The sequence below is a fragment of the Somniosus microcephalus genome, unplaced genomic scaffold (assembly GCF_052327205.1).
Source record: "Somniosus microcephalus isolate GS21.2 unplaced genomic scaffold, FLI_Smic_1.0 unresolved_chr7, whole genome shotgun sequence".
Classification (NCBI taxonomy): domain Eukaryota; kingdom Metazoa; phylum Chordata; class Chondrichthyes; order Squaliformes; family Somniosidae; genus Somniosus; species Somniosus microcephalus.
In genome coordinates, this window is record NW_028225185.1 from 18,901,216 (window position 1) to 18,928,477 (window position 27,262).

General features: G+C 56.2%; 1 protein-coding gene across 1 annotated transcript in view; it reads right to left on the reverse strand.

Annotated features, from left to right (window-relative positions):
- ttc24 (tetratricopeptide repeat domain 24) overlaps positions 1-27,262 on the reverse strand; it is a 42,972-nt gene that overhangs the window by 14,279 nt on the left and 1,431 nt on the right. Inside the window, exons 2-6 of the mRNA XM_085978747.1 lie at positions 21,059-21,274; positions 16,520-16,648; positions 12,992-13,113; positions 4,970-5,089; positions 2,750-2,856 (exon numbers count right to left, since the gene is read on the reverse strand). Coding sequence (XP_085834873.1) covers positions 2,750-2,856; positions 4,970-5,089; positions 12,992-13,113; positions 16,520-16,648; positions 21,059-21,274 — 694 coding nt within the window. The remainder of the gene's footprint in view (positions 1-2,749; positions 2,857-4,969; positions 5,090-12,991; positions 13,114-16,519; positions 16,649-21,058; positions 21,275-27,262) is intronic.

Here is a 27,262-nt window from a genome sequence, read left to right on the forward strand (position 1 = left end):
AGATGGGGTTGAGGGTGTGGTGAGAAGGTGGGTGGGTGGGGTTGAGGGATATGGGGAGAAGGTGGGTAGATGGGGTTGAGGGTGTGGGGAGAAGGTGGGTAGATGGGGTTGAGGGTGTGGTGAGAAGGTGGGTAGATGGGGTTGAGGGATATGGGGAGAAGGTGGGTAGATGGGGTTGAGGGTGTGGGGAGAAGGTGGGTAGGTGGGGTTGAGGGACATGGGGAGAAGGTGGGTAGGTGGGGTTGAGGGATGTGGGGAGAAGGTGGGTAGGTGGGGTTGAGGGATGTGGGGAGAAGGTGGGTAGGTGGGGTTGAGGGACATGGGGAGAAGGTGGGTAGATGGGGTTGAGGGTGTGGTGAGAAGATACAGGAAGAGTCTAAAAACAAATAAATATTTTTACAAAAATAAGAACATTGGATATTTTCAGAATCTGTCACACCTATTAAAGCCAACAAGGCCAGGGCTTTCTCTGGTCATTTAACCAGCTCCTCCCGGTACCCCTCAACCCTGGCTTTGGGGCACTTATATTCTGACTTATTTCCCTTCTCGTTCCTCAGTTTTAGCATCATCGTGAATAAATGATTGAAAACACAGCAGATCTGATGATAGTTACGGTGCTCTACCTGGAGGTTTGCTATTGCGCTTAAACCGCTTAAAGAAGGATTCAGTAGCTGCCTACCCTTCTCATCAGCACTGCTGATCCAATCAGAGCAGGATACACGGGCTACCTCCGCAGGCTGTACTGTGTCGTCTGGAGAACGACCATTGGCCCCAGGACTCCCGGGTTAGATGGGAACATGGGAACAGGAGGAGGCCATTCAGCCCCTCGAGCCTGTTCCACCATTCAATGAGATCATGGCTGATCTGTGGCCCGCCTTTGCCCCATCTCCCTTAATTCCTATGGTTAACAGAATCAATCTCAGATTTAAAATTAACAATTGACCCCCCCAGCACCAATTGCCATTTATGGAAGAGAGTTCCAAACTTCTATCACCCTTTGTGTGTAGAAGTGTTTCCTAACTTCACTCCTGAAAGGTCTGGCTCTAATTTTTAGACTCTGCCCCCTAGTCCTAGACTCCCCAACCAGCGGAAATAGTTTCTCTCTCTCTACCCTATCTGTTCCCCTTAATATCTTGAAAATTTCGATCATATCACCCCTTAGCCTTCTAAATTTCAGGGAATACAACCCTCGTTTGTGTAATCTCTCCTCGTAATTTAACCCTTGGCGACCAAGGGGACAAACTAGCTGAGTTTCCATACAAGCACAGGACGAGGCCATTGGGCCCATCGTGGCTGTACCGGCCCTGTGCAATCCCAAACTAATACCGTCGTCCCGCTCGCCCCGCAGCCTTGTATCTACATTCTGCTTCATCCGGCGGCAGCCCAGTGACCACAGCTGGAAGGTGCAGGTGTGTGGGTGACAGGTGAGGTGATGACGGGGGGGTCAGGCTCAGCCCCAAGTTCCTATTCGGAGGCGCGAGCGCTACCAACTGAGCCGGGGTCACACTTGCGCTGCGCAATCAAATACTCTGCAAATGCTCGTTGGGCAGAGACACACACACAACATGGACCATGTACAGCAGGCGCCTCAAAGCACTGGAGAGGTACCACCAACGCTGCCTCCGCAGGATCCTGCAAATCCATTGGCAGGATAAGCGCACCAACGTCAGTGTTCTCGCTCAGGCCAACATCCCCAGCATCGAAGCTCTGACCACGCTCGATCAGCTCCGATGAACGGGTCACATTTTCCGCATGCCCGATACGAGACTCTCAAAACAAGCGCTCTACTCGGAGCTCCGGCCTAGAAATTCGGTGGGCTGTGCCACCAGTTAGTGCCCAAAGAGGGCACTTAGTGGCTTTAGCGCCACTGGCCATGCCCCCCGCGAAATTTAGCGGGGCGCTAATGACGGCGTTAGCCTGTAGCGCTGCACCGCCACCGATGACGTCATCGGTGTGCGCAGCTCCCCGCTACCGCCCTGATCGCGATATTGGGTCGCGCCCCCCGCTGTAACGGCGATCGCAATCTGCGACCGGTGCAGGGCAGCCGACCTGCGGCGGTAGTGGCGCTAATTAAAGGGGAGGTGCGGGGCAGCCATTTTTTTTTGCTGGCCGCCTGCCAGCACCTCCTCGCACCGCCATCTCCGGCCTCCTGAGCGCCCCCCCCCCAGCCCCGGGCAGTGCCGGCTGGGTCCCAAGAGCCCGGCACCTCTCCTCAGTGCCGGGCTCTTTTGCTGGCACTCGCGATCTCTGATCGCGCTGGTGCAGGCCCCTCCCCTTTAAGAAGGGGAGGAAGGCCTGCAGTACCCAAGAGGGACGCGGGGCGTCTCGAATATCACGCTGGCGCAATTGGCTCCTTCCGGGGCGGAACTTCCGGCGCCCAGGTGAGCTTGGCGCCCCAAATGGGGCGCCACCGAATTTCTAGGTCCTTGAGTCTCTTAGCCGGGAGCAAGCAGAAACCAAGCGCAGGCAGTGCAAGGAGCGCACGTCAACCCAATCACCCCACCCACCCGCCCCTTCAACCACCATCTGCCCCACTTGTGACAGAGACTGTAGGTCCCGCATCGGACTCATCAGTCACCTGCGAACTCATTTTTAGTGTGGAAGCAATTCATCCTCGGTTCCGAGGGACTGCCTAAGAAGAAGAGGATTAGCTGGAAGGTAATTGGGGCCTCTGGAACTGTACCCCAGCGAGAGGCAACACCTTTCAGATCAAACCGGTGGGGGGGGGGAAAAGAGTTCTCTTACTCACTGGAGCACTTGTTTCCGATGATACTGCTGCCCGTTTGTATGTCCATGGGTTACAGGGACCGGACCCCTGAACGGGTTTGTTTGGGGGAAATTCCCAGGCAGGTATTTCTGTGAACAACACCGATCGTTAATGGTACGTCAAATCAGAAATACATGAACGGTCACGAATGGCCAGCTCAGCGCATGCATCAGTGTTTGGACTGAGTGAAGAAACAACATTTATACAACAGAGTACAACTACAGAGTAAAGCTCCCTCTACACTGTCCCATCAAACACTCCCAGGGCAGGTACAGCACGGGTTAGATACAGAGTAAAGCTCCCTCTACACTGCCCCATCAAACACTCCCAGGGCAGGTACAGCACGGGTTAGATACAGAGTAAAGCTCCCTCTACACTGTCCCATCAAACACTCCCAGGGCAGGCACAGCACGGGTTAGATACAGAGTAAAGCTCCCTCTACACTGTCCCATCAAACACTCCCAGGGCAGGTACAGCACGGGTTAGATACAGAGTAAAGCTCCCTCTACACTGTCCCATCAAACACTCCCAGGGCAGGCACAGCACGGGTTAGATACAGAGTAAAGCTCCCTCTACACTGTCTCATCAAACACTCCCAGGGCAGGCACAGCACGGGTTAGATACAGAGTAAAGCTCCCTCTACACTGTCCCATCAAACACTCCCAGGGCAGGTACAGCACGGGTTAGATACAGAGTAAAGCTCCCTCTACACTGTCCCATCAAACACTCCCAGGACAGGTACAGCACGGGTTAGATACAGAGTAAAGCTCCCTCTATACTGTCCCATCAAACACTCCCAGGGCAGGTACAGCACGGGTTAGATACAGAGTAAAGCTCCCTCAACACTGTCCCATCAAACACGCCCAGGGCAGGTACAGCACGGGTTAGATACAGAGTAAAGCTCCCTCTACACTGTCCCGTCAAACACTCCCAGGGCAGGTACAGCACAGGTTAGATACAGAGTAAAGCTCCCTCTACACTGTCCCATCAAACACTCCCAGGGCAGGTACAGCACGGGTTAGATAGAGTAAAGCTCCCTCTACACTCTCCCATCAAACATTCACAGGGCAGATACAACACGGGTTAGATACAGAATAAAGCTCCCTCTACACTGTCCCATTAAACATCCCAGGGCAGGTACAGCATGGGTTAGATACAGAGTAAAGCTCCCTCTACACTGTCCCATCAAACACTCCCAGGGCAGGTACAGCACGGGTTAGATACAGAGTAAAGCTCCCTCGACACTGTCCCATCAAACACGCCCAGGGCAGGTACAGCACAGGTTAGATACAGAGTAAAGCTCCCTCTACACTGTCCCATCAAACACTCCCAGGGCAGGTACAGCATGGGTTAGATACAGAGTAAAGCTCCCTCTACACTGTCCCATCAAACACTCCCAGGGCAGGTACAGCACGGGTTAGATACAGAGTAAAGCTCCCTCTACACTGTCCCGTCAAACACTCCCAGGGCAGGTACAGCAAGGGTTAGATACAGAGTAAAGCTCCCTCTACACTGTCCCATCAAACACTCCCAGGGCAGGTACAGCACGGGTTAGATAGAGTAAAGCTCCCTCTACACTGTCCAATCAAACATTCACAGGGCAGATACAACACGGGTTAGATACAGAATAAAGCTCCCTCTACACTGTCCCATTAAACATCCCAGGGCAGGTACAGCACGGGTTAGATAGAGTAAAGCTCCCTCTACACTGTCCCATCAAACACTCCCAGGGCAGGTACAGCACGGGTTAGATACACAGTAAAGCTCCCTCTACGCTGTCCCATCAAACACTCCCAGGGCAAGTACAGCACGGGTTAGATACAGAGTAAAGCTCTCTCTACACTGTCCCATCAAACACTCCCAGGGCAGGTACAGCATGGGTTAGATACAGAGTAAAGCTCCCTCTACACTGTCCCAAACATTCACAGGGCAGGTACAACACGGGTTAGATACAGAGTAAAGCTCCCTCTACACTGTCCCAAACATTCACAGGGCAGGTACAACATGGGTTAGATACAGAGTAAAGCTCCCTCTACACTGTCCCAAGTATGGGGAATGTTGGGCTGAGTGAGTGGGATGTCGGACTGGGTGAGTTTGAGAGCTACCTTTTGTCATGAAGGATTACGTTGAGAATGGAGAGCTGATGGGATGGTCTCAGATGGACAGGCTCACGACTGTTTAAAAGTGTGTAAAAAAACTTACCAAAGGCATGGCGGGAGGGATGCCCCCAGCATGTGGCAACGCGCTGTTCAAAGACAGTTTGTACTGAATGGCATCCGCCAGTTTGTTCACAATCCTTTCTTGTGCTGAGCCAGTGGGTTCCTGCAAGAATAAAGAACATCACAGAGGAGAATCCAGCGTTAATCGTGAATACTCAGTCTTTGGTGGTTGATCAAACTCTCAGTTCCTACTGAGATAAATACCCTCTGGAGGTTGCGCTAGAGACAGGCCATAGCACGCCTATTTCTCACGCAAATCCCAGTTCTAGTTTCTCTGCATTTTCATCCTCTTTTCTGATCCTTGCATATGACTCAGCCCGTTCTGTGCTCAGGGGTTGTGGGCAGGTCACGTACTCCAAGTCTTTGGCCGATGTCACCTAGTCATCGCTGCATCCCTCAAGCCATCCAAAGCTTGCATCCTATCCCGTATTCAGTCCCACATCCCTGTCCTCGCTGATCTGCACTTGCTGTCCGCTTCTTCCAACGCAAAGATTTCAAAACCCATGTCCTTGTGAACAAATCCCTTCGTGGCCTCCCTCCATCCTACCTCTGCCACCAGCTCCAGCTCATACCCTCTGCTCTTCTGACTTGGGGCTCCTGTGCACCCCGCCCTCCAACATCGGCGGCACAGCTTCCATCCGTCAGCTGGAATCCTATTCACGGTGTTGGGCCTGGCTCAGTGGGTAGCACTCTCTCGCCTCTGAGTCAGAAGGTCGTGGGTTCAAGCCAGAGACTTGAGCCCCATAATCTAGGCTGACATTCCACTGCTGGTACTGAGGGAGTGCCGCACTGTCGGAGGGGCAGTACTGAGGGAGCGCCGCACTGTCGGAGGGGCGGTACTGAGGGAGCGCCGCACTGTCGGAGGGGCGGTACTGAGGGAGCGCCGCACTGTCGGAGGGACAGTACTGAGGGAGCGCCGCACTGTCGGAGGGGCGGTACTGAGGGAGCGCCGCACTGTCGGAGGGGCAGTACTGAGGGAGCACCGCACTGTCGGAGGGGCAGTACTGAGGGAGCACCGCACTGTCGGAGGGGCAGTACTGAGGGAGCGCTGCACTGTCGGAGGGGCGGTACTGAGGGAGCGCCGCACTGTCGGAGGGGCGGTACTGAGGGAGCGCCGCACTGTCAGAGGGGCGGTACTGAGGGAGCGCCGCACTGTCGGAGGGGCGGTACTGAGGGAGCGCCGCACTGTCGGAGGGGCGGTACTGAGGGAGCGCCGCACTGTCGGAGGGGCAGTACTGAGGGAGCGCCGCACTGTCGGAGGGGCGGTACTGAGGGAGCGCTGCACTGTCAGAGGGGCTGTACTGAGGGAGCCCCGCACTGTCGGAGGGGCAGTACTGAGGGAGCGCCGCACTGTCGGAGGGGCAGTACTGAGGGAGCGCCGCACTGTCGGAGGGGCAGTACTGAGGGAGCGCCGCACTGTCGGAGGTGCCGTCTTTCGGATGAGACGTGAAACCGAGGCCCCGTCTGCTCTCTCAGGTGGATGTAAAAGATCCCACGGCCACTATTGGAAGAAGAGCAGGGGGAGTTCTCCCCGGTGTCCTGGGGCCAATATTTATCCCTCAACCAACATCACTAAAAACAGATGATCTGGTCATTATCACATTGCTGTGTGTGGGAGCTTGCTGTGCGCAAATTGGCTGCCGCGTTTCCTACATTACAACAGTGACCACATTTCAAAAAGTACTTCATTGGCTGTGAAGCGCTTTGGGACGTCCTGTATTTAAGTTATTTCTGTACAAAAAAAGACTTGCATTTCTACAGCGCCTTTCACAACCACCGGACGTCCCAAAGCGGTTTACAGCTAATGAAATACTTTTGAAGTGTAGCCACTGTTGTAATGTAGGAAACGCAGCAGCCAATTTGCGCACAGCAGCTGCCACAAACAGCGATGTGATAATGACCAGATAATCTATTTTAGTGATGTTGGTTGAGGGATAAATATTGGCCCCAGGACACCGGGGAGAACTCCCCCCTGCTCTTCTTCCAATAGTGGCCGTGGGATCTTTTACGTCCACCTGAGAGGGCAGACGGGGCCTCAGTTTAACGTCTCATCCGAAAGACGGCACCTCCGACAGTGTGGCGCTCGCTCAGTACTGCCCCACCGACAGTGCGGCGCTCCCTCAGTACTGCCCCTCCGACAGTGCGGCGCTCCCTCAGTACCGCCCCTCCGACAGTGCGGCGCTCCCTCAGTACTGCCCCTCCGACAGTGCGGTGCTCCCTCAGTACTGCCCCTCCCTCAGTGCGGCGCTCCCTCAGTACTGCCCCTCCGACAGTGCAGCACTCCCTCAGTACTGCCCCTCCAACAGTGCGGCGCTCCCTCAGTACCGCCCCTCCGACAGTGCGGCGCTCCCTCAGTACTGCCCCTCCGACAGTGCGGCACTCCCTCAGTACCGCCCCTCCGACAGTGCGGCGCTCCCTCAGTACCGCCCCTCCGACAGTGTGGCGCTCCCTCAGTACCGCCCCTCCGACAGTGCGGCGCTCCCTCTGTACTGCCACTCCGACAGTGCGGCGCTCCCTCAGTACTGCCCCTCCGACAGTGCGGCGCTCCCTCAGTATTGCCCCTCCGACAGTGCGGCGCTCCCTCAGTACTGGCACTGGGAGTGTCAGCCTAGATTTTGTGCTCAAGTCTCTGGAGTGGGACCTGAACCCACAACCCTTACTGACTCAGAAACGAGAGTGCTATCTACTGAGTCACTGGCTGACTCACAAAGTGTATTAACATTATCAGGAAGCCGCAAAGCTCTTTACAGTCAGTGAATTAATTTTTAAAGCGTAGTTGCTGTTGTTACCTATCCAACTTGCAGTGCGCCAGGCCCTGCAAACTGCTCTGAAATGAAATGTCCAGTCAGTCTTTTTTAGGTGTCGTTTAAGGGAGAAATGTTGGCCTGTACCACCTGCTGGCCTTTGAATAGGGCGTTGTATTTGCACAGGCTGATGAGGCCTCGGTTTAAGAGCTCGTCCAAAGGATGGCACCTCTGACAATGCAGCACTCCCCGCGGACTGCGTTACCCCTGGAGTGGGACTTGAACCCACAACATTCTGACTCCGAAGCGAGAGTATTACGAACCACGCTGAGATTGGCACTCTGCAATTGTGGGGAAGTGAACTCGGGTACGGTAGCATAGTGGCTTTGTCACTGGACTAAAAATCCAGTAGGAATGGACTAATGACCCAAGAAACTTGAGTTCAAATCCCACCATGGCCACTGGGGAATTTAAATTCACTTAATTTAATAAATTTGGAATAAAAAGCTACTGTGACCAGATTCTCATAACAAACCCATCTGGTTCACTAATGTTAGGGAAGGAAATCTGCCGTCCTTACCCGGTCTGGCCGGGTATATGTGACTCTAGACCCACAGCAATGTGGTTGACTCTTAACCGCCCTCTGAAATGCCCTCGGGAGCCACTCAGTTGTATAAGGCAGCTCACATTGGGGAGGGGCAATAAATGCTGGCCTTGCTGGCGACGCCCAGTGAATGGCCCAGAAATTCGGGTCCCCACGGGTGAGTACACGCTGGGTACTCACGCGTAGGCCCAACAAAAGTGCCAGTTTCGTGCGTGCACTGCGCAGGCGCGGGAAACCGGCACTTCCGTTCCCTTGAAAGAAGGGGTTCAGAGGTTGAACGCGTGCGCCGGAGAGGCAGCGCGTACGCCTGGAACTTACATTTTTTTTACAGGTTTCTCCGGGAGGGTAAGTCTCCAGCAGTTACACATTTATAAAGCAGGCGCAAGGCCTGCTTTTAACAAGGTAAGTGGTGAATTAATTAAAATTAAAACATTTTTTCCACAGGTTTATTATTTTTAAATACTTTAAAGAAAGGTAAGTTTATTTTTAACCCCATTAGAAAATGTAATTAATTTTTTCAAAAAATTAAATTATTGTTTAAAATAGTTATTTCATGTAATTTATAGTTAAATAATTTAAAAATGTGATGTTTTTTAAAAAATGTATTTGAAGTTTTAGTGATGTTTTGGGGCTTATAGTATTTATAGGTTTGACAGCTCTTCCTGTCAAACTTATGAATGAAGCATTCCCTGCTCCGATTGGCTCTCCATGGCCCATGTGATCCCAGGGGACGCTTCGAACTAACTGCGCCCCTGGGATACGCAAGCACTGTGCGCCGGCAGTTGGAGCAGGCCCAGGATCGGAATCCCACGCGGGCCCACAGCTCAACAGCCGGCGCGCTAGGTAAGTGCAGGTCGGGGGCTTACACCCGCGGGAAGCCCCCGACCCGAATTTCTGGGCCTATTTTTTAAATCCCAATAAATGGGATTTTGAAAGCACAGTATTCTGATGCACTTGTGGTTGGACATCAGCTGTCTGCAATTCCCTGGCTTCATTCCAGATTTTAGTCTCTGTCTACCTGCTCAGGTAGGTAAAAGATCCCATGGGATTATTGGGAAGATGATGTTCCTGGGCCAACATTCCTCCCTCAACCAACACCTATAACCAAAAAAACAGATCTAACCGGCGGTTCATCTCACTGCTGTTTGAGGGATCCGGCCGGTGTGGAAAATTACCGCGACGCTCGCCTGCATAATGACAGTGGCTGCACTTCAAAAGGAATCACCGCCTGGGTATCAGGAGTGCAAAGGGTATTGATGAGGCCACACCTGGAATACTGCATGCAGTTTTGGTTTCCATATTTAAGAAAAGATATACTTGCTCTCGAGGCAGTTCGGAGAAGGTTCACTCGGTTGATTCCGGAGATGAGGGGGTTGACGTATGAGGAAAGGTTGAGTAGGTTGGGCCTCTACTCATTGGAGTTCAGAAGAATGAGAGGCGATCTTATCGAAACATATAAGATTGTGAGGGGGCTTGATCGGGTGGATGCGGGGAGGATGTTTCCACTGATGGGTGAGACTGGAACTAGGGGGCATAATCTATATATATAAAGCGGCTCTTCTGTCTGTCCCGATGTCTGTCTGTCCCGATGTCTGTCTGTCTGTCTGTCTGTCCGTTCTCTATACGTTTGAAAGTTACAGAGCGTACCGATGCGTGCGTCACCTCAAAAGAAAGCTTGCGATTCCGGACCGGTCATAGGCGTATTTACGTTTCGGCTGGACAAAAATCCCGCCCGCGGTATCCCAAAAACGTTCAGCGTTCCGCTCATTAGCATCTCATTAGCGACCGTGTGACGTCGAGGTCCACCAATCGGACGGCGGGTTCCTTCCTACAGTTGAGTGTCGAGTGACTCGACGATTGACCAATCCTACGCTTCGGTGACCTGACCGGTCGACCAATCGGTGCGTGTGTGGGCGGGCCTTATCCTTCTGAACCGAGGTGAGTGGCCGCCATCTTGATTTTTCACAATTTTTTCCCCCCACACTTTCTGTGTGTTAGGGAACTAAGGTAAATATTTTAATGATGTGTTAGGGAATTAAATAACAATTTAATGGGGGGGGAGAGCCTCGGGAAATCGCGGTGGGGGGGAGAGCCTCGGGAAATCGCGGGGGGGGGGAGAGCCTCGGGAAATCACGGGGGGGGGGGGAGAGCCTCGGGAAATCGCGGGGGGGGGAGAGCCTCGGGAAATCGTGGGGGGGGAGAGCCTCGGGAAATCGCGGGGGGGGGGAGAGCCTCGGGAAATCGCGGGGGGGGGGGGAGAGCCTCGGGAAATCGCGGGGGGGGGAGAGAGCCTCGGGAAATCGCGGGGGGGGGGCGAGCCTCAGGAAATCGCGGGGGGCTCGCGCCACCCGCACTGACCGTGCATGCGCCGCCCGCACTGACCGCGCATGCGCCGCCCGCACTGACCGCGCATGCGCCGCCCGCCCGCCCACAGCGGCTGTCCATCAGCCGCGCGATACGCGGGGGACCTCAGGCGCTAGGCAGGGGGAGGGGCCGGAGAGAGGGACAGAGGGGAGTGGGGGAGCGGGCGGAGGGAGGGAGAGGAGGGGAGGGGAGGGGGGGAGGGAGAGGAGGGGAGGGGGGAGGGAGAGGAGGGGAGGGGGGAGGGAGAGGAGGGGGGAGGGAGAGGAGGGGAGGGGGGAGGGAGAGGAGGGGAGGGAGGGAGAGGAGGGGGGAGGAGGAGGGGAGGGGAGAGGAGGGGAGGGGAGGGGAGAGGAGGGGAGGGGAGGGAGAGGAGGGGAGGGAGAGGAGAGGAGGGGAGGGGAGGGAGAGGAGGGGAGGGAGAGGAGGGGAGGGGAGGGAGAGGAGGGGAGGGGAGGGGAGGGAGAGGAGGGGAGGGAGAGGAGGGGAGGGGAGGGAGAGATAGGACAGGGAGAGGACATGACAGGGAGAGGGGGGACACACAGGGGCAGGGAGACCAAGCGCCCCAAAATTGCCCTCGCAACGCGGGGCTCCCCAGCTAGTCTATATATATAAAGCGGCTCTTCTGTCTGTCCCGATGTCTGTCCCGATGTCTGTCTGTCCGTTCTCTATACGTTTGAAAGTTACAGAGCGTACCGACGCGCGCGTCGCCTCAAAAGAAAGCTTGCGATTCCGGACCGGTCATAGGCGTATTTACGTTTCGGCCGGACAAAAATCCCGCCCGCGGTATCCCAAAAACGTTCAGCGTTCCGCTCATTAGCATCTCATTAGCGACCGTGTGACGTCGAGGTCCACCAATCGGACGGCGGGTTCCTTCCTACAGTTGAGTGTCAAGTGACTTGACGATTGACCAATCCGACGCTTCGGTGACCTGACCGGTCGACCAATCGGTGCGTGTGTGGGCGGGCTTTCTCCTTCTGAACCGAGGTGAGTGGCCGCCATCTTGATTTTTCACAATTTTTTCCCCCACACTTTCTGTGTGTTAGGGAACTAAGGTAAATATTTTAATGATGTGTTAGGGAATTAAATAACAATTTAATAGGGGGGGGGGGAGAGCCTCGGGAAATCGCGGGGGGGGGGGGAGAGCCTCGGGAAATCGCGGGGGGGGGGGAGAGCCTCAGGAAATCGCGGGGGGGTGGGGGAGAGCCTCGGGAAATCGCGGGGGGAGAGCCTCGGGAAATCGCGGGGGGAGAGCATCGGGAAATCGTGGGGGGGGGCGAGCCTCGGGAAATCGCGGGGGGCTCGCGCTGACCGCGCATGCGCCGCCCGCACTGCCCGCCCATGCGCCGCCCGCCCGCCCACAGCGGCCGTCCATCAGCCGCGCGATACGCGGGGGACCTTAGCTCCGGACCTCAGGCACTAGGCAGGGGAGGGGCCGGAGGGAGGACAGAGGGGAGTGGGGGAGGGGAGGGGTGGGGGTGGGGGAGGGGAGGGGTGGGGGTGGGCGAGGGGAGGGGTGGGGGTGGGCGAGGGGAGGGAGACAGGGGAGGGAGGGAGACAGGGGAAGGGAGGGAGGGAGACAGGGGAGGGGAGGGAGGGAGGGAGACAGGGGAGGGGAGGGAGGGAGGGAGACAGGGGAGGGGAGGGAGGAGAGGGGAGGGAGAGGAGGGGAGGGAGAGGAGGGGAGGGAGAGGAGGGGAGGGGAGGGAGGGATAGGACAGGGAGAGGACATGACAGGGAGAGGGGGGACACACAGGGGCAGGGAGACCAAGCGCCCAAAATTGCCCTCGCAACGCGGGGCTCCCCAGCTAGTCTTAGAATAAGGGGCTGCCCTTTCAAAACTGAGATGAGGAGAAACTTCTTTACTCAGAGAGTGGTGAATCTATGGAATTTGCTACCCAGAGAGCTGTGAAGCTGCGACATTAAATAGATTTAAAATGGAGATAGACAGTTTCCTTGCAGATACGGGAATTAGGGGTTACGGGGAGAGGGCAGCGAAGTGGACGTGAGTCTAGGTTCGGATCAGCCATGATCCTACTGAATGGCGGAGCAGGCGCGAGGGGCCGTATGGCCTACTCCTGCTCCTACTTCTTATGTTCTTATGACTGATCCCACTCTCCCCCAAGCCGAGGGGCACTGAGCGCCCGACTGAGATGTGCTGAGTCAGTACAGGCCGGATTGGACCCTGGGATCTTCCTGCTCCTTATAGCTCAGTCTCACCCCCCACAGCGCATTTAAGTCACTGAGTCGCTGGGCGCTCCGACGGTGCTGGGTTTTAAGTTGGCTTTCGAGGTACCTGTGACTTGGCCAGAGCGGCTAAGGCCCGCTTGTAGTAGAGGGTGGCCTTCTCCGGGTCTCCAAGGCGAAACTTGGCCGCTCCCAGGCCTTCGCAAGCCTGCCACTGCCCGTGAAAATCACCTGCGCTTGGAACAAGAGGGGAAAGAGCAGCTGTAAATCCTGCGAGAAACCGAATCGCTCTTTGGGTCTGTTCTGCTCCTCCTCCGCCCTGTGTCCCTTGCTCTGTATTCATAGCAGCAGAGCGGTTTACAAGGCCTTTCGGCCCATCGCCCCTGTGCCGGCTCTTTGAAAGAGCGACCCGATTAGTCCCATTCCTCTGTCCTTTTAAATTGTCAAATATTTATCCCCTTCCCTTTAATAAGCTCCCGTCACAGTTTCTAGTCGGACATTCAGTGTCCCAACGACCCTCTGTGTAGAAATATTCTCTAAACATCTCCCGCTAGATACTGCCATGTCTCCCTGTATTCCCTCTGTATACTGCTGCCTGCATTCTCTCTGAGACACTGCGTGTGGTTCTTGTAATATCGCTAAGGCACTACGTCCTGCTCTTCTATTCTCTCTACGGCACTGCGTACGGTTCCTGTACTACTCACCCTGTAATCTAAGACATGGTGTGTGTGCCGCTCCGGTACGCTGCACTCTGTATTCTAATACACGGTGTGTGCCGCTCCGGTACGCTGCACTCTGTAATCTCAGACACGGTGTATGTACTGCTCCGGTACGCCGCACTCTGTATTCTAAGACATTGTGTGTGTACCGCTCCGGTACGCTGCACTCTGTATTCTAATACACGGTGTGTGCCGCTCCGGTACGCTGCACTCTGTAATCTCAGACACGGTGTATGTACTGTTCCAGTACGCCGCACTCTGTATTCTAAGACATTGTGTGTGTACCGCTCCGGTACGCTGCACCCTGTATTCTAAGACACGGTGTGTGTACCGCTCCGGTACGCTGCACCCTGTATTCTAAGACACGGTGTGTGTACCGCTCCAGTACGCTGCACTCTGTATTGTAAGACATGGTGTGTGTACCGCTCCGGTACGCCGCACCCTGTATTCTAAGACACGGTGAGTGTACCGCTCCGGTACGCTGCACTCTGTACTCTAAGACACAGTGTGTGTGCCGCTCCGGTACGCTGCACCCTGTATTCTAAGACACAGTGTGTGTGCCGCTCCGGTACGCTGCACTCTGTATGCTAAGACATGGTGAGTGTACCGCTCCGGTACGCTGCACTCTGTATTCTAAGACACAGTGTGTGTGCCGCTCCGGTACGCTGCACCCTGTATTCTAAGACACAGTGTGTGTGCCGCTCCGGTACGCTGCACTCTGTATGCTAAGACATGGTGTGTGTACCGCTCCGGTACGCTGCACCCTGTATTCTAAGAGATGGTGTGTGTACCGCTCCGGTACGCTGCACTCTGTATTGTAAGACATGGTGTGTGTACCGCTCCGGTACGCCGCACCCTGTATTCTAAGACACGGTGTGTGTACCGCTCCGGTACGCTGCACTCTGTATTCTAAGACACGGTGTGTGTACCGCTCCGGTACGCTGCACCCTGTATTCTAAGACACAGTGTGTGCCGCTCCGGTACGCTGCACTCTGTATTCTAAGACACGGTGTGTGTGCCGCTCCGGTACGCTGCACTCTGTATTCTAAGACATGGTGTGTGTACCGCTCCGGTACGCTGCACTCTGTATTCTAAGACACGGTGTGTGTACCGCTCCGGTACGCTGCACTCTGTATTCTAAGACATGGTGTGTGTACCGCTCCGGTACGCTGCACCCTGTATTCTAAGACACAGTGTGTGCCGCTCCGGTACGCTGCACTCTGTATTCTAAGACATGGTGTGTGTGCCGCTCCGGTATGCTGCACCTTGTATTCTAAGACACGGTGTGTGTGCCGCTCCGGTATGCTGCACCCTGTATTCTAAGACACGGTGGGGGAGAAATTCAGTATCGCCCCTTTTGGGGCGCAATTATCGGACGGCCGCAAGGTTTAGTGCCTGGCGCTAATTATCGCCTCCAACTGCAAACTCGGCTTCTATCACCCCTGGAGGTGATTGGAGCGCTAAATCAGGCGCTACACACCTCTCTTAAGGCGCTAACGCCAAGGAGCAAGGCGCTAACTCAGAGCACTGGCGAAGCTCATGTGATGTCAATCAGCAATGGAACACAGTCACACTGGCGCCGGCCAGTTCTTAAAGGGGAGGGTCGATCTTGCTCTCCATCACATCCTGCTCATTGCAGCCTTGAATCTCGACCTGGAGAGACCTGGACATCAAATCTGCTGGTAAGAACAATGGAGAGGCCCAGGGAAAGAGTTCAGAGCGCAGCCCCCACAGTCTCTTCTAAATCGATGCAAGGAAGGTCAAATCAAAATGAACCTGCAAAGTGCTGCTCAGTCCCCAAAACTCCTTCACACAGCGTTGAATCTCTCCAGAAGTCTCTCTCTCTCTCTCAGAATGTGTGGTGCAAAAATGTCGCCGACAAAAAAAGGCAGGAAGCGGTCGCCTTTAAATAGCACTCCCCCAGTCCCTTCCTGACTGCAAAACGTTCCCCTCAACCTGTCGTTGCTAGCGGCAGGCGGTAAGGCAGGGGGCGCCACTCAATATCCGGTCTGGGGCGCTAACAGGGCGTTGCGCGTTCGACTGACATCACGATCTGTGTGCGCAGGAGATCGTGGCGGTAGTGTTTAGTGCCGCCGCAAAATGTCTGGTCAATTTCGCGAGCGGCGCAAACATCGCCACGCCCGGGCGCTAGTTGCTTCGCGCCCTATTAGTGCCCTGTTAGGGTGCTAACAGGAGGTGCAAAGCAACTGAATTTCCCCCCCAATACTCAATATGAAAGTGCTGCACTAAAAAATTGTTTGACGAAAACAGGAATTTCCTCACAGGTATCAGTGAGATGGGTGCGCCCGCTTCTCACTGCAGAGTGTGACCTTTCTCCCCAGGTGAGGGAGGGAAAGTTTCCAGAATTCCACAGCTTAAACTCTACCCCCATGTTTCCTGAAAATGTTGGTGTAGCAATGCTAAGGACACTCAGTACCAACTGTATTTAGAAGGTGGGGGGGGTCCCGATTTTGGCCGCACGCTACTTTGTGTCATTGCCCAGTCTGTGATCTGCTGCGAGAGGGTTGATCGAGTGGGCTAACCCGCGGCGGGTCCGTTTTCCTTCCTTGTAAAACCGCGCAGCATTTTACCCAGGGAAGAGACTTGCGATCGTGTTGCTAAACAGCAACTTGGGAAGCGATTCTAAACGGGTTTACGAACCTTCGGGTCGTCTCTCCTTCAAGGAAGAGACAGACGGCCAGCCCACTCTGCGTTGCACGGGGGTGGGGGGTATCCGCACTCCGCTCCCACCTCCCGGCTCGCAGCGAGCCCGCCCCGGCCCGCACTTTCACATTATTTGGCGGACCCCCCTGGAAAGTCTCTACGGACCTCAGTTCATGAACCACTCTTCTAAGACACAGCTGGTACTTGCCACTCTGTCTTCCCTTTCAGACGCTGCTATAGTCCTGTCCCCTCACCGGTATCTTTGAAAGCCTGAAGTGCATGCAGGTAGTTCTCTCCCGTGTCCTCCTGAGCTCCCAGCTGACTAAAGGCGTAGGCCAGGTTGCAGAAGCACTGGCCCTGTGCGTTCCGGTTTCCAAGGGAACCTGCGGAGAGAGAGGCGAGACCCTGTTATTGCTGGATCACTAGACGCATTCGGCCCAATCACGGCTCACCTCGCCTGACAGAACCTCTACAGTCACAGTGTCCAACTGCTGCTTAAGTGATATCTTGCCTCCAATACCCCAGCTGGAGATCCACTCCAGGTGTTGCTCACTCTTTGAGTGGTGACATTAAAGAAAGACTTGCATTGCTACAGCGCCTTTCACGACCACTGGATGTCTCAAAGCGGTTTACAGCCAATGAAGTACTTTTGGAATCACGGCAGCCAATTTGCGCACAGCAAGATCCCACACACAGCAATGTGATAATGACCAGATCCTCTGATTTTTAGTGATGTTGGTTGAGGGATAAATATTAGCGCAAGGACACCGGGGAGAACTCCCCCTGCTCTTCTTCCAATAGTGGCCGTGAGATCTTTTACATCCACCTGAGAGGGTAGACGGGGCCTCGGTTTAACGTCTCATCCGAAAGACGGCACCTCCGACAGTGCGGCGCTCCCTCAGTACCGCCCATCCGACAGTGCGGCGCTCCCTCAGTACTGCCCCTCCGACAGTGCGGCGCTCCCTCAGTACTGCCCCTCCGACAGTGCGGCGCTCCCTCAGTACTGCCCCTCCGACAGTGCGGCGCTCCCTCAGTACTGCCCCTCCGACAGTGCGGCGCTCCCTCAGTACTGCCCCTCCGACAGTGCGGCGCTCCCTCAGTACTGCCCCTCTGACAGTGCGGCGCTCCTTCCGTACTGCCCCTCCGACAGTGCGGCGCTCCCTCAGTACCGCCCATCCGACAGTGCGGCGCTCCCTCAGTACTGCCCCTCCGACAGTGCGGCGCTCCCTCAGTACTGCCCCTCCGACAGTGCGGCACTCCCTCAGTACCGCCCCTCCGACAGTGCGGCGCTGCCTCAGTACTGCCCCACCGACAGTGCAGCGCTCCCTCAGTACCGCCCCTCCGACAGTGCAGCACTCCCTCAGTACTGCCCCTCCAACAGTACGGCACTCCCTCAGTACTGCCCCTCCAACAGTACGGCGCTCCCTCAGTACCGCCCCTCCGACAGTGCAGCGCTCCCTCAGTACTGACCCTCCAACAATTCAGCACTCCCTCAGTACTGCCCCTCCGACAGTGCAGCATTCCCACAGTACTGCCCCTCTGACAGTGCGGCGCTACCTCAGTACTGACCCTCCGACAGTTCAGCGCTCCCTCAGTACTGCCCCTCCAACAGTACGGCACTCCCTCAGTACTGCCCCTCCAACAGTGCGGCACTCCCTCTAGTACTGCCCCTCCAACAGTGCGGCACTCCCTCAGTACTGCCCCTCCGACAGTGCAGCGCTCCCTCAGTACTGACCCTCTGACAGTTCAGCACTCCCTCAGTACTGCCCCTCCGACAGTGCAGCGCACCCTCAGTACTGCCCCTCCGACAGTGTGGCGCTCCCACGGTACTGCCCCTCCGACAGTGCAGCACTCCCTCAGTACTGCAGTGTCAGCCTAGATTTATATGCTCAAGTGCCTGGAGTGGGTCTATGAATCCACAACCTTCTGACTCAGAGGCGAGTGTGCTACTAACTGAGCCACAGCTCTACCTCCCATCCTACCTTCTCGGTTTAGTTCTAATGCAGAGTTCCCACCTTACCTGTCCCGTGCTGTTAACTATCTTGCGTACCTCCATGCGGCCACCTCGCAGGCGCATCCTGTTGGAGCTAAAAAAGCTCCTGTTTTTCCGATCTTTCCTTATAACTCCGTCACTGTGACATTAGGAATCAGTCTCATAGGAAGAGGAGGAAGAATTCAGCCCCTCGAGCCTGTTCCACCATTCAATTCGATCATTATTGATCTGTACCTTAACTCCATCTACCCGCATTGGTTCTATACCCCTCGATACCCTTACCCAATAAAAATCGATCAATCTCAGTTTTGAAAGCTCCAATCGACCCCCAGCCTCAGCAGCTTATTGGGGGGGAGAGTTCCAGATTTCCACCCCCCTTTGTGTGAAGAAGTGCTTCCTGACATCACCCCTGAACGGCCTGGCTCTAATTTTAAGGTGACGCCCCCCCCCTTGTTCTGGACTCCCCCCACCAGAGGAAATAGTTTCTCTCTCTCTCTGTACCCTTTAATCATCTCTTAAAACACGAGATAAACCATTCAGGTAGGAGAGCAGAGTTCTCTGATTTAAACTATGGGGCTTTGATTAGAATAAATGAATTCTGGCCTCCTCCAGCCCTACAACCCTCCCAGATCTCGGCGCTCCTCCAATTCTGACCTCTTGCGCATCCCCCCGATTTCCATCGCTCCACCATTGGCGGCCGTGCCTTCAGCCGCCTGGGCCCCAAGCTCTGGAATTCCCTCCCTAAACCTCTCCGCCTCTCTCTACTCCTTTAAGACGCTCCTTAAAACCGCCCTCTTTGACCAAGGTTTTGGTCACCTGTCCTAATATCTCCTTATGTGGCTCGGCGTCAAATTTTGTTTGTTAATCGCTCCTGTGACGCGCCCTGGGACGTTTTACTACGTTAAAGGCGCTATATAAATGCAGGTTGTTGCTGTTGAACAAAGCCCTGCTCCCTTTTCATTTTTCTCACACGAGTGAATCCCTTCAACGTCCGCAATCATTCGGTGCCGGGGGAGTTAGGCTCAGGAACGAGGAGTCATGGGGTGGGGTGTTTGGCAGGAATGCGTTACGTGCGCGCTGGTTAAAAGTGACTTGTTGTTGCTGGCCCCGGTGCCTTGCTGTGTGCTGGTTGTAGCTCTCCGCCATTCAGAGCAGGGACGCCCCCAGGAGCTGGCTCTGAGCTCGCTGGTCTCGGCTCCGGCAGCAGAAGGATTGCTACAATTGGCCTTAGCTCGCTTGGCTTGCCATCCACCACCTTAAACGTTCACTCCCTCCACCACCGGCGCACCGTGGCTGCAGTGTGTACCATCTACAAGATGCACTGCAGCAACTCGCCAAGGCTTCTTCGGCAGCACCTCCCAAACCCACGACCTCTTCCACCTAGAAGGACAAGGGCAGCAGGCGCATGGGAACACCACTGTAATGTATATACCTTTAAGGGGGGAACTATCTTTTACAGCTCATGTATACTGCAGTATCGGCAGTGACCACACCTGTATATAGCACTGAGTAGTAATCTGTACAGATCAGTTCCCGTGTGAGCCACGTTGAGTAAACACCTGTTGTACCGTTCTCCTGCAGTCTATGTCTTATTATACACAGACACAACAACCATCACCTCCAAGTTCCCCTCCAAGTCACACACCATCCTGACTTGGAAATATATCGGCCGTTCCTTCATCGTCGCTGGGTCAAAATCCTGGAACTCCCTCCCTAACAGCACTGTGGGAGCACCTTCACCACACGGACTGCAGCGGTTCAAGAAGGCGGCTCACCACCACCTTCTCAAGGGGCAACTAGAGATGGGCAATAAATGCTGGTCTTGCCAGCGTCGCCCACATCCCAGGAATGAATAAAAGAACTAGAGGAATGGTAGCGTAGTGGTTATGTTACTGGACTAATAATCCAGAGAACGCGAGTTCAAATCCCACCGTGGCATGTTTGAGAATTTCAATTCAGTTTCAGAAATCTTTAAATTAAAAAGCTGGTCTCAGTAAAAGTGACCGTGAAGCTGTCGGACTGTCGTATCGACCCAACTGGTTCACTAATGTCCCGCTAGTGAAGGAAACCTGCCGTCCTTAACCGGTCTGGGCCTGCATGTGACTCCAGACCCACACCAACGTGGTTGACCCTTAATTGCCCTTTGAAGTGGGCCGAGCGAGACACTCAGTGGCGTCAGACCGCTGTGGGGGAAAGAGAAGGCCCACCACTGCCTTTCTCAGGGCAGTTAGGGGTTGGGCAATAAATGCCAGCCTCGCCAGTGATGCCCACATCCCGAGAATGAATATATACACACACACATATATATATATATTTTTTAAAAATCAGACAGGGTTCTCGCTCCTGATCACTATCCAGTCACCCTGCTGGAAACAGCGTCCGTGTGAGCGTCAGGAGTGAGCAGGGTTGGACTGGATTTTGATGCCTCACATGGTCGAACAGAGAGCCAACATCAACTGCCTAGGTTGACAGGTGGAGAATGGATGAGGCGCCGGAGGGCTTTCACACCCGAGCGGCTGTGCAAACGTGGAGGACGAGCAGCATGGGGCTATTCGACTACGAGGTGCGTCACGAGCAAGCCGGATTCTTTCACCCTGCCTCCATATACAAGCATGGTCGCTGGGGGCCACCCCAGGCAAACTCCTCCCAGCTGCAACGCCACCAACACCCACCCACCCCCCGCCTTCCCCACCACCCCATCGGCCCATCAGCCTGGCCGACATCAGCGTACAGCGGCAGGGGCTACGGATCGAAGGCCCGCGGGGGGGGGGGCGGTTTCGGCTGGCACCGCGCCGCTCACCGTGCAGTGCCGCGGCGCTCTGGTGGAAGTCCAGGGCTCTGCTGTAGTCGCCCGTCGTGTTGTAGACGGCGCCGAGGTTCTGGAGGACCACGGCCTCTTTCCGCCGCTCCGACCTGTCCCGCCGGCAGTAGGGGAGGGCCTGCTCGAAGCACTCGGCCGCCAGCGAGAAGATCTTCAGCTGCGAGTAGCTCAGCCCGATGTCGTTGTAGAGTTTTCCTTCCAAAGACAAAAGCGAAACAATCAGAACCGGATGCAGAAGCGAGAAGGTCAAAAAAAAGTCTTGGGGGGGGGAAAAATTGGGTTGCTTTGCGCCCAGCGTCCGGGCGCGGCGGCGCCCACGCCTCCCGCGAAATTCAGCGGGAGGTTAGCGGCGGCGGTAACCAGTAGCGCCTACTGGCGCTGCGCTGCCGGCGATGACATAATTGCCGTGCGCAGCACCCCGCTCGCGATCTTGGGGACACTATGTCCGACGGGGTCAGGGGGGGCGCTATTTAAAGGCGAGGTGCGGGGCAGCCATTTTTGTTGCTGGCCGCCTGCCAGCACCTGCCTGCGCTCCCATCTCCGGCCTCCTGACCGCCCCCCCCCCCACCACCTGGCCCCACCGCGGAGTGCCGGCTGCTGGCCGCGAGCCCAGCACTTCTCTTGAATGCCGGGCTCTGTTGCCGGCACTCCCGAACCCTGGGGGCCCAGCTGGGCCCCGGGTTGCGCTGAGAAGGGGAGGAAGGCCTGCAATACCGTGGCACGTAGCGCCGCGATACTCCCTCACAGCGCCCCTAGAGGGATGCGGGGCGCTTCCAGTAGAGCTCCGCTTCCCTCTTGAGGCGCTGCCACTCAATTTCTGTCGTGGGGGCACTAATTTTTCCGGGGCGCTAAAAGTAGCGTCCTGGCGAAGTTAGCGCCCCAAAGGGGGCGCGACTCAATTTTTAGCCCCAGATCTACACAGAGCTATTTATATGACAGTTTTGAGAGTCAGTCACACTCAAGACCTCACACTTTGTATAAAACACCAACAGCAATCTTTATAAATAGAGGCACAGAGTGTAAAAGTAAGCAAGTTATGCTCAACCTTTATAAAACACTGGTTAGGCCCCAGCTGGAATCGTGTGTCCAATTCTGGGCCCCGCACTTTAGGAAGGATGTCGAGGCCTTGGAGAGGGTGCGGAGGAGATTGACCAGAATGGTTCCAGGGGATGAGGGACTTCAGTGACGTGGAGAGACTGGAGAAGCTGGGGTTGTTCTCCTTCGAGTAGAGAAGGTTAAGGGGAGATTTAATCGAGTTGTTCAAAATCATGAGGGGATTTGATCGAGTAGATCGGGAGAAACTGTTTCCAGTGGCAGGAGGGTCGGTAACCAGAGGACACAGATTGAAGATAATCGGCAAAAGAACCAGAGGGGGAGATGAGGAGAATGTTTTTTACGCAGCGAGTTGTTGTGATCTGGAATGCGCTGCCTGAAAGGGCGGTGGAAGCAGATTCAATAGTGACTTTCCAAAGGGGAATTGGGTAAATACTTGAAGGGGAAAAATTTGCAGGGCTGTGGGGAGAGAGCAGGGGGGAGTGGGACTAATTGGAGAGCTCTTTCAAAGAGCCGGCACAGGCACGATGGGCCGAATGGCCTTATTCTGCACTGTGAGATTGTATGATTAAAGAAAGTAAAAGCAAGAACAGACGCCCAGAGAGCAGTGAGCCTCTGGATTGTGTTGCTGGCTGGTGTGCTGGGTGCTGACACTCTGAATGACTTCACGAGGGAGCTGGACTGGTTCCTGGCTGTGGCCGGGGTCGCATCGTATAGAAGGTAAGTGGATTAACAGACAGATCGATTGATTGTTGGACTCTCGGGGAATTGAGGGATATGGGGATCGGACGGGAAGGTGGAGTGGAGGTCGAAGATCAGCTATGATCTTATTGAATGGCGGAGCAGGCTCGAGGGGCCGAATGGCCGACTCCTGCTCCTGATCCTAATGTTCTAACAGTTAACGTATGAAGTGTCCATGTGGTCTCCTGGACCAGTTTCGATCGTCTGAGTGGGGTCAGAGAGGAAATTTTCCAGAGTACGTGTTTCCCCTTATTGGCTCCGGGTTATTCCCTGTTTTCTGCCTCTCCCAGGAGATTACATGGCTGTGTGGGCAGGAGGGGTTGCGATGGGAAGGGTCGCCACCCAGACGATAATGATCAGGGAGCAGGAACCCTGGCCGGATTGCCCCTCCATAATGCAGGGGTGCCGAGGCACTGTTGCATGCGCCACTCCTGCCCTGGCAGCGGCCAAGATCCCGTAGCTCACCACAGGCCAAATTCGAACCTGGGACTTTCCTGGTGCGTGTGTCTGAGTCAGCTCCTCACTGGTTAGATAGTGTTAGCCGTGGCTCATTGGGCGGCACTCCCGCCTCTGCGACAGAAGGCTGTGGGTTCAAGTCTCACTCCAGAGACTTGAGCACAAAAATCTAGGCTGACACTCCCGGTGCAGTGCTGAGGGAGCGCCGCACTGTCGGAGGGGCAGTACTGAGGGAGCGCCGCACTGTCGGAGGGGCAGTACTGAGGGAGCGCCGCACTGTCGGAGGGGCAGTACTGAGGGAGCGCCGCACTGTCGGAGGGGCAGTACTGAGGGAGCGCCGCACTGTCGGAGGGGCGGTACTGAGGGAGCGCCGCACTGTCGGAGGGGCAGTGCTGAGAGAGCGCCGCACTGTCGGAGGGGCAGTACTGAGGGAGCGCCGCACTGTCGGAGGGGCAGTACTGAGGGAGCGCCGCACTGTCGGAGGGGCGGTACTGAGGGAGTGCCGCACTGTCGGAGGGGCAGTACTGAGGGAGCGCCGCACTGTCGGAGGGGCGGTACTGAGGGAGCGCCGCACTGTCGGAGGGGCAGTACTGAGGGAGCACCGCACTGTCGGAGGGGCAGTACTGAGGGAGCGCCGCACTGTCGGAGGGGCAGTACTGAGGGAGCGCCGCACTGTCGGAGGGGCGGTACTGAGGGAGCGCTGCACTGTTGGAGGAACAGTACTGAGGGAGCGCCGCACTGTTGGAGGGGCGGTACTGAGGGAGCGCCGCACTGTCGGAGGGGCGTTACTGATGGAGCGCCGCACTGTCGGAGAGGCAGTACTGAGGGAGCGCCGCACTGTCGGAGGGGCGTTACTGAGGGAGCGCCGCACTGTCGGAGGGGCAGTACTGAGGGAGCACCGCACTGTCGGAGGGGCGTTACTGAGGGAGCGCCGCACTGTCGGAGGGGCAGTACTGAGGGAGCGCCGCACTGTCGGAGGGGCAGTACTGAGGGAACACCGCACTGTCGGAGGGGCGGTACTGAGGGGGCACCGCACTGTCGGAGGGGTGGTACCGAGGGAGCGCCGCACTGTCGGAGGGGCAGTACTGAGGGAGCGCCACACTGTCGGAGGGGCAGTACTGAGGGAGCGCGGCACTGTCGGAGGGGCAGTACTGAGGGAGCGTTGCACTGTCGGAGGGGCAGTACTGAGGGAGTGCCGCACTGTCGGAGGGGCAGTACTGAGGGAGCGCCGCACTGTCGGAGGGGCAGCACTGAGGGAGCGCTGCACTGTCGGAGAGTCAGTACTGAGGGAGCGCTGCACCATCAGAGGGTCAGTACTGAGGGAGCGCCGCACTGTCGGAGGGGCAGTACTGAGGGAGCGCTGCACTGTCAGAGGGGCAGTGCTGAGGGAGCGCTGCACAGTCGGAGGGGCAGTACTGAGGGAGAGCCGCACTGTCGGAGGGGCAGTACTGAGGGAGCGCTGCACTGTCGGAGGGGCAGTACTGAGGGAGCGCTGCACTGTCGGAGGGGCAGTACTGAGGGAGCGCCGCACTGTCGGAGGGGCAGTACTGAGGGAGCGCCGCACTGTCGGAGGGGCAGTACTGAGGGAGCGCCGCACTGTCAGAGGGGCAGTGCTGAGGGAGCGCTGCACTGTCAGAGGGGCAGTACTGAGGGAGCGCCGCACTGTCGGAGGGGCAGTACTGAGGGAGCGCTGCACTGTCAGAGGGGCAGTGCTGAGGGAGCGCTGCACTGTCAGAGGGGCGGTACTGAGGGAGCGCCGCACTGTCGGAGGGGCAGTACTGAGGGAGCGCTGCACTGTCAGAGGGGCAGTGCTGAGGGAGCGCTGCACTGTCAGAGGGGCAGTGCTGAGGGAGCGCTGCACTGTCAGAGGGGCAGTACTGAGGGAGCGCTGCACTGTCGGACGGTCAGTGCTGAGGGAGCGCTGCACTGTCGGAGGGTCAGTGCTGAGGGAGCGCTGCACTGTCGGAGGGTCAGTGCTGAGGGAGCGCTGCACTGTCGGAGGGTCAGTGCTGAGGGAGCGCTGCACTGTCAGAGGGGCAGTGCTGAGGGAGCGCTGCACTGTCGGAGGGGCAGTACTGAGGGAGCGCTGCACTGTCGGAGGGTCAGTGCTGAGGGAGCGCTGCACTGTCGGAGGGTCAGTACTGAGGGAGCGCTGCACTGTCGGAGGGTCAGTGCTGAGGGAGCGCTGCACTGTCGGAGGGTCAGTGCTGAGGGAGCGCTGCACTGTCGGAGGGTCAGTGCTGAGGGAGCGCTGCACTGTCGGAGGGTCAGTGCTGAGGGAGCGCCGCACTGTCGGAGGGGCAGTACTGAGAGAGCGCCGCACTGTCGGAGGGGCAGTACTGAGGGAGCGCCGCACTGTCGGAGGGGCAGTACTGAGGGAGCGCTGCACTGTCGGAGGGTCAGTGCTGAGGGAGCGCTGCACTGTCAGAGGGGCAGTGCTGAGGGAGCGCTGCACTGTCGGAGGGGCAGTACTGAGGGAGCGCTGCACTGTCGGAGGGTCAGTGCTGAGGGAGCGCTGCACTGTCGGAGGGTCAGTACTGAGGGAGCGCTGCACTGTCGGAGGGTCAGTGCTGAGGGAGCGCTGCACTGTCGGAGGGTCAGTGCTGAGGGAGCGCTGCACTGTCGGAGGGTCAGTGCTGAGGGAGCGCTGCACTGTCGGAGGGTCAGTGCTGAGGGAGCGCCGCACTGTCGGAGGGGCAGTACTGAGAGAGCGCCGCACTGTCGGAGGGGCAGTACTGAGGGAGCGCCGCACTGTCGGAGGGTCAGTGCTGAGGGAGCGCCGCACTGTCGGAGGGTCAGTGCTGAGGGAGCGCCGCACTGTCGGAGGGGCAGTACTGAGGGAGCGCCACACTGTCGGAGGGTCAGTGCTGAGGGAGCGCCACACTGTCGGAGGGGCAGTACTGAGGGAGCGCCGCACTGTCGGAGGGTCAGTGCTGAGGGAGCGCCGCACTGTCGGAGGGTCAGTGCTGAGGGAGCGCTGCAGTGTCGGTGGTGCCGTATTTTGGATGAGACGTTAAACCGAGGCCGTCTGCTCTCTCAGGTGGACGTAAAAGATCCCATGGCACTATTTCTGCAGAGAATATCGGCCTCGTTTACTCAATCTCTCCTCATGGAACAATCCCCCCATCCCAGGAACCAGTCTGGTGAACCTTCGTTGCACACCTTCTATGGCAAGTATATCCTTCCTTAGCTAAGGAGGCCAAAACTGTCCACAATGCTCCAGGTGTAGTCTCACCAGGGCCCTATATAATTGTAGTAAGACATCTTTACTCTTAAACTCAAATCCTCTTGTAATAAAGGCCAACATACTATTTGCTTTCCTAACTGCTTGCTGTACCTGCTTGTTAACTTTCAGTGATTCATGTACAAGGACACCCAGGTCCCTCTGAACACCAACATTTCCCAATCTTTGCTTTTCTATTTTTGCTACCAAATCTCCCATCTGACATCTCCCCACATTATATTCCATTTGCCATGTTCTTGCCCACTCACTTAGCCTGTCTATATCCCCTTGAAGCCTCCTTGCATCCTCCTCACAACTTACGTTCCCACCCAGCTTTGTATCATCAACAAACTTGGATATATTACATTTGGTCCCCTCATCCAAATCATTGTTGTAGATTGTGAATAGCTGAGGCCCGAGTACTGATCCTTGCGGTACCCCACTAGTTACAGCCTGCCAACCCGAAAATGACCCGTTTATTCCTACTCTCTGTTTTCTGTCCGTTAACCAATCCTCAATCCATGCTAGTATATTATCTCCAATCCCATGAGCCCTAATTTTGTTTAATAACCTCTTGTGTGGCACCTTATCGAACGCCTTCTGAAAATCCAAATACACCACATCCACTGGTTCCCCCTTATCTATTCTGCTGGTTACAACCTCAAAAAACTCTAACAGATTCGCCAAACATGATTTCCCTTTCATAAATC